This window comes from Mercenaria mercenaria, chromosome 1 (genome assembly GCF_021730395.1).
Source record: "Mercenaria mercenaria strain notata chromosome 1, MADL_Memer_1, whole genome shotgun sequence".
NCBI classification, from domain to species: domain Eukaryota; kingdom Metazoa; phylum Mollusca; class Bivalvia; order Venerida; family Veneridae; genus Mercenaria; species Mercenaria mercenaria.
This window is the reverse complement of record NC_069361.1, coordinates 72,661,102-72,669,057: the sequence shown is the minus strand read 5'-3', so window position 1 is coordinate 72,669,057 and position 7,956 is coordinate 72,661,102. Positions and strand designations below refer to the sequence as shown.

The 7,956-nt window shown below is 34.4% G+C and overlaps 1 protein-coding gene across 1 annotated transcript; it reads right to left on the bottom strand.

Annotated features, from left to right (window-relative positions):
• Positions 1-215: 215 nt before the first annotated feature.
• On the bottom strand, positions 216-6,458 carry LOC123545496 (uncharacterized). The gene is made up of 3 exons (XM_045331821.2): positions 6,305-6,458; positions 2,519-2,641; positions 216-1,719 (listed from the first exon to the last, which is right to left on the bottom strand). Exons 1-3 carry the CDS (start codon positions 6,363-6,365, stop codon positions 1,514-1,516), a joined length of 390 nt encoding a protein of 129 aa, XP_045187756.1. The 5' UTR covers positions 6,366-6,458; the 3' UTR covers positions 216-1,513.
• Positions 6,459-7,956: the final 1,498 nt, after the last annotated feature.

Genomic DNA, 7,956 nt, shown 5'->3' with positions numbered 1-7,956 from the left:
GGACTAGTCCATCATTCAATTTATACAGTACCGCTTATTATTCAAAGGGGAGTTCACTGAAAAGTTACTGATTGAATATCGTGTAGGGCAGACCATGATCAGCCTGCAAAGGCAGAATAACTTGCCGCCAGCAGGCTAAAGATTAAGTGAATGAAATGTGTTTAATTTCTGCGAAGAGTATAATTCTCTGAGGATTTTAACTGAACAGAACAGAATAGAATACATATTTTATTTAGGTCTTACTAGAATATTTATAGTTTATAGTTACATACACACAGGTCATACATACACACTCTTCATCAGAATTCTGTTTAAGAAATACTATATAGCAGAATCATGTTTAACCATTAGCCCGCTAAATTTCTGAAATTGACTGGTCTATCATCTAATTTGGGCAGTGCCATTTATCATTGGAAGGGTGTGTTCACTGAAAATTTATTGACTAAATAGCGAAGAGTACACTTGCCGCCGGTGTAACATTTAATACTGACGTCCTTTTTCAATGTTGAGACCTGACCCCGCCAACATCAACATCAAATTTAGATCAATGGGGTCAATTTTCAACGGGGTCAATATTTAATGTTACACCGGCAGGCTAAAGTTTACACGTGCGGAGTATTTTCATGATAGAGTAGCCCAAGTGTATTTGGCGTATGGCCGACTCGTATTGTTGAGATATATTGAACAAAGATCTGCTAATATACTATTTCGATGTAATATGTCCTTTATGAAATAGGGAAGCACTATTCCATGGCACGTGTGTGGTACCAAATGTAGTAGGTCGACGTGACGTCAACGCGTAACCTTGTTTTAACAGGGTTCAGTCATGTGAAGTAACAAGTCCCGCGGAATTAATAACTTAGGAGTGCGTAGACGTCACGCGCCTAATAATCGATACAGTGTGTGTGAATTAAGCTGTCATATCATTTCGATTCTGAAACGTCTTTTATATAATACAGTAGATCAAATGTGGTAGTGCTCTTTCTCGGCGCTTCTACGGAGACGAAAATATGCATGTATGTTTCTTATTTGGATAGTTTATATTACTCAGTGATAGACAATATATACATGTATTTTACAGAATATGTAGCGGTATGCAATAAAAATGATATCCTTCCCCACTTCGTTCACAATTGTAAAGGTACATTTATTTAAATCAGTTTATAAAAATTCACACTTCCTTCTAGAATTACGAAAAGTCTCACAGAGAGAAAGTAATAGCAACTATGAATTGTTTAAATGTTTAAAATAGTTGTGATAACCGAGCCTACGAAAGCTTTCTGTAACGGAACAATTCTCTTAAACTTTTGTTTTAAATCCTGGTCAGTTTGTTTATAATTTAACAATGTCATGACGTCTATGCCGATATTCGATATTTCTTTTCGGTGATAGAATGTCTATATAATTATGTGGAAAAAAAACTAAATAAAGCATTGATGAGTACTTTAGAAACAATATACTTGTATATGTAATAATTTCTGAAATGATCCTTTAAAGCATTATGTATCAAGTTTTAAAACAACCTTTTACTCGCCACTACTAGAATCGCTGCAAAAATGAGTAATGGCAGAAAGGGCATTCTCATGGTGTCAACTCCATTACACTTGTAGGTAGAACACAAGCATAGATCTCCATAACCATATGGAGTGTCTCCCGTTTGGCAGTCATTCATCTTCCACAGGTCGCCGTAGACGTCGCATGTCCTCCAAACCTTTCCATCTACATAATAGAACGTTTACCATTAGAATACACCAGACAGTTTGTTTTTCATTTTAATACAAACAATACACATGCCTATGAGGTTATAACACACTAAATAGCCACCACTACATATTCTATATAAAATGACAAGTTTTCACAATGCTGCAATACACACCTAGACCCATTTTAAATTTCTTTAACTTACATTTTCTTGTAGAGCAACATTTATACTGTAAAAATATCCAAAGAAAAGTAGGAGTCATGTTTGATGCAAGAAAAATATTTCTGGTCAAACGGACACACCGTAATTTTTACACTGAAATGACAATCACAATTTAGGGTAGGGGTGTATGAATAAATTACACATGTTAAATCAGTTTGGAGTCTTTTTTCAACATGCAAATGCTACCAGTATGTCAAGTATAGGCATGCAATATGATTTCAACCGATATATAGCAATGATTTCAAGGAAAAATCCTTCTTACAGCAAAAAAAACAAAACAAACAAACTGAGAACTATTTGAATCCGCCATTATGAGGTGCTCAGGCTATTTAGTGTCTGTATGCCTATGAAGCCATCTTAACTGGCGTGATCTTTACATTACAAAATATAAATACCAGTAGCTACCATTGTATCCAAGTGAAAAAGGGTAATTTATAATACATTTATTTACTATTCATACAGATACTTTTACAAAGATTTGTTTGTTTTTAAAATTGGCAATACATGTAATACATCATAATTATATAAAATTCCTCTAGGTTCTAGGTTTGAATACCAGTGGGCGTTTAATAGCACAGATAGAAATCGTCCTACCTTCTTTTCTCTTTCCCTTTACACAGTAATGTCTGCAGGTGATTAATTCAGCGTAAGCAGATTTGAAAGGGTCATTGCAATTAACGTTTTCGCTGCAATTGTAACATGCCAGTGCCTTTACTCCTGTTAAAAGACAGTTGGCTAAAATAAAAACAACTGTTACAACATAAAATTGCTTATTGATGAAATATTTTCCCTAGTGAAAAATGATAAACATTACGCCTGTCAGTGAAGAAAGCTGTCCCCGTCACTGCTGAGGGTTCGTGACTCGTGACCCTACATTGGATAAATAAAGTTCAAAATTTTAGATTCATTCATTCAGCTAGCCCGCGGAGAAGCGACTATTTTGTAATTGAGAGGTTGCATACGTGTAGGTTCAAAGAGCATCTCATGCGACAAAAATTACAAAAGTAAAACTTATTCACATAAAAGTTATGTGTAAGCGTACAAGTTATGTATCAGGTAAAGATTACCTTATAGTCTTTCACATTTTGTATGAGCATGTGCATGATGTCGCTGTGACGTGCTATAATTGATGAATGAATGCGTAAATTCTTACACTACTATAACAAAATAGCGTCTTAATGAAAAACCTTCGTTTTTCTTTAAATCTTCTACAAATTGAAGAATAAGGCATGCAAGAAAAAGAATCAATCACTGGCAGCGGGTAAAGATGGGAATATCTGGCACTCGGGTAAGTGTTTAAGCAGTAACACGACAGAAGCCTCGTTACCGCCTAAACAGTTACCCTCGTGCCGGATATTCTCATCTTTACCCGCAAACAGTGAAAGTGAAAGATTCTTATATTCTACCATCGCCAATAAAATAATTACCTTCTAGCGAAATAGGTGCAGTTTATGTATGGTTGTTTTTTAAGGTAGTTCTGCATGTTCGGATCAATTTTTTTCTACAATGTAGAATTAAATTAAACCCTGATTTTTCAAAGCTCTGAATATACTGAGAAAATCAAACAAAAACGATAGGGACATGTGTTTGATTGTTTGCTACACTGATTTGAAAAATTAGAACCTAACACAAGTCTTTATAAGGGGAGTCTATGGGGAAATCACAATTTTCATAATATTTCGCCAACAGAATTTTTTCTACAATGTAGATTTTAATGAAACTTCTCACAGTCATAAAAACATATGGCATATAATGTGGTGATATTAAATTATAGGTCCGTGTGCTTGTTTTTGAGATATTTGCCTATGATTAAAGTGATTCACAGATTTCAAGCTGGTTTTATGTTATTGTTTTGAATTTTTTAAAGTGTCACATGTTTTAATACCGTATTTCAACTTTAGAAGATAGTAACATTGCCATTGTAATAGTTTTACGCATGGGTTGACATTAATTCATAAAATCCAGGCTTTATTCTACGCTATTCGGATAAACGACATTACGCTATCACTTCAGGTTTATCAACATAATGATCCATGACATAGCCACTCGGCATTCCTCGGCTGGTACAGAACACCATGCTCAATTATTTAACAGTAATGTCTTAGGCGTTAGACGTCCAACCTTGTGGTCCGGGTTCGAAACACATTATTTGTTTACGTTGTTAATTTCATTTTTGTTATTATTATAAGCGTGACATTGCAAACGTCATTCAAACGTCTTTTGACGTAAATGCAATGAGCGTTTTATAAATCTAGTATTAATCTAGTAAACTTGAGTCAACTCAGTTAGATTGGGTATAACTTATATCTAAATATTATATCTAAATTATTTTAGTTAGGTAAAGGCGTAAACGTCCAATCCTGGGGTTCCACATACTGATGACAAATATTTAAAACAGACATTGCAACCAAAATTTTACAAGATGATAATTATGTGTTTATACATAGATGTGCCCTAGAAGGAGCATTTGCTATGCTTTAACTTGTGTTCGCGACTAAGATTCCCGCGAATTTTAACAAGTGTACTTAATTTTACCTGATTAATGTCACCGGACATATTTATTATGAATATATACTGCATTGAATCCATGTATTAATATTATTTCAGAGTAAAAAGGCTTTATTTTTATATTTAAAGGTATACTAAACTCAAAATTTATAATATGAGCCGCGCCATGAGAAAACCAACATAGTGCATTTGCGACCAGCCTGGTCAGGATCTATGCTGTTCGCTAACGGTTTCTCTAATTGCAATAGGCTTTGAAATATATCTAAATATAAAACATTTAAGGAGGTAGGTTACCTTCATATTTGTATGTGCGCATGTCCAACCGGAAGCTAACATGACGATTTACGACGACGTTTACGACAAACTAAATGTGTTTGTATATTCATTCTTCTGAAAACAAATCATGAACCTGTCTTCGATCTGATGCTTTATGGTTTAATAATGCAGAAATAATGAATAAATTGCCGCAGAAACGCTTCAAAACAATGTTGCCTTAAAATGACGTCACTGACGTCATGACGTTACGTGTCAGTTACCGCGCAAAATTAATAGCTTTTATCTTGAAAATACGTTATTCTGTGCAATATCTATACTTTAACTATTTTCAAATAAACATTATTTGCTGAAATATTTTTTATGAGTCTTTTTCTCTGAATAATAATCAATATTTTGCTTCTTTTATGTAGTTATATTAAAATGTTATGCGGAATGTAAGAAAATGGGCGACGGTAACCAATGTTTTTTGGAATATAGTTGGGTGAAAGGTTACTTGTTACGGCCATTTTCCAAATAGAAAATCTAGCAGTTTGTTTGTAATACCTATTTTTCAGGTTCCGTTGATAATTTGTTACTTATATACTAAAACTAAGATCTAAAATTGTTCAAATTTCAGTAGAAAATTGTGGTTTCTTGAATTGAATTGATGTTACCATGGAAGCGAAGCCCGTGACCTATGTATCTAAATGTAAAATTCAAAAGCGTTGACACTGGTCTGTTTAAGAAACACAGCTTCGGCTTTTTATTTTCATTTCAACTATATCTATGAGAATAATATAAGCTTGCTGAACGATTTTTCCATGAAAAATGCCAGACAAGGGGTACTGCTGTCAGTATTCTAAGCTGTGAAATTTGTTTGAATAAATGCAAATAATACGAAAATATAACTTACGTTAGAAATAATACGTTTTAAAGCTACATCAACTAGAAAGATAATCTTATTCAATATTTTTTATAAGAAATTACGACAAAAAGCAAGATATAAGCTATTTTAAACATCTCTGTTGCCATGGTTACTTTAAACTTTAAGAAAAGTAGGGTACCGTGTAAAGTGCTTGGTATTTTGCTAATAATATTACCCAAATATTCCATGTCGGTCATTAACAGAATGGCACTGAAGCCGTCGAAAACCCCTATTTTTATACATAGTTGTTTAAAAATGAGAGAAAATGCGTTACCATGGAAACACGAGCCCCGCGACATATACATTTTAAGCTTATATTAGAAAGCTAACGTGCATACTAGTAAAATTATCAATTATGCAGACATCTACGGATATCAATGAAACTAAGATACACTGAAAAGTGTTAAATATCCGTATTTTCCTTCTTCTTTCAATATGAAATACCTTTGGAGGGTCATGTTCTTCAAACCTGGATAAAAATTGAACTTGAAGGGACAGAGACAAACGAAATTGAGATTGTAGCAGTTAAAACTTCATATTACACAAAATAAAAAAAAATGCTACGGTTCAACTAATTCGAATTTACCCTTGTAACAAGGTAACCTACCTCCTTAAGTCAAAGATATCTTTGAGTTCGTAATTGTTATTAAATCAAATAAATGAAAACGAAGCAAAGTGTAGATTTTATTTACCTGTTTCAAGAACAGCCAAAATACCACACATTGTTAGCAGTATAATGACTTTTGCAGCCATATTTCACGAATGCTGCCAACGATTCAGACGTTACGTGGGAAATGATAGATGTTAATTAAAGTTGTCTAGTTTTGATACTTTTAGCAAAATTTAGTGCCACTCCCACAGAACTAAAGTGTTTCCGTCATCTTCATATTGTAAATGCCTGATATGCATCTGTTTAAGAAAGTACGTGCATAAATTCAACGGGCACTTTAATTTTATCTAAAGAGTTTACCTATACGTACACATTCGCTAAGAAATAATAAATCGCAATCTAGAAGGTGTCTGTTGCCCGGCGATGTGTTTAACACTTTCTGCAATGTACGTAGAGCTATTGAACCATATCTAATTAATTACTTCTGTGCCAAGGATCGATTCTAGCCGATCTGTACAGAACATTTACATAGTTCGTTTGATTAAGCTGAATTCTTCATAATATTGTTCCTATGGATATCAAAATATATAACTGTTTCAAGCATATGATGACGTCATTATAATTATTATTATTATTATTACTAGTATACCAAATTTATATGACGCCCTTTTCAAGATAAACACGTTTAAAGGCGCTTTACATAATTATAGCAAACGCAGCAAAAAGGGCGAGAAATTCATCCTCTACTAGCACATACACAGAGCGTTCTGACCAGAGGGACAGAGTGAGATAAAGCCACCAGAACAGATAGAGAGAAATCCTTTTTAGATACAGGCCTTTCTGGCTAACTTAGCCTAGCTCTTGGTCTGGTTTTTTAACGTGCCCGGTGTATAGCACCGACACACGCGAAGCCGTCTTTCCTGGGAAAAACCAGTACAGGCCTCTTAGTGAGGTGGGAGACACTCAAGAGCATTTCAGACCAGTCCAGTGCCTGGACCAGACCTCAGGATTGACAGTCAAGCGTGTTACCGCTAGACCACTGACCCACCCATTTTTGAGACGTCACACAAGAGAAGTCATCGTAACAATAATTCCCGCAAAATAATGAATAGATTTCAGTCCTTTGGATGTAATACATCTGTCTGAAAAAAATTCATACAAAAATTTAGAACTTGTAAAGACGAAATATAAAATTAAGTTGTTCTAAACATCAAGATATCGAAATTCATCAAACAGAAATATGAGTCTAAACAGCCACTGATGTGAAAAAAATCACGTTTCATTCCCAACTGATTTGTCCTTACATTTCTAGGAAATTGATTATCACCCACAAAATGTAGCATGGATATGTTCATGAGGTACTTCTACACCCCGCTACATTCACCGATTTTTGATAAAATACTACATGCAGTAACAAAATGACAAAAACGGGGAAAAAAAACACTCACTGATCTCGCTTGATTTGTCAACATTGGCGAAATGCCTGCGGTACCGGAAGCGAAGTGCCTTCATTCCTCATTGGCACAGGCGGTACCACAGGCACAGTTTAGTACCCGTGATAAAAGAAGTTTCGGTTGGTATATCTGTCTCAATTGATCAATTGTATATTTATTTCAAAATGTATCATGTTAAATATATCAACCCTTAAAATAACTTAAAAGATACTGATATGCTTTTCATGCCTCTACTACTTTGTTGTTTGACAGCAAAAATATACTTCTTTATAGGCCCGTT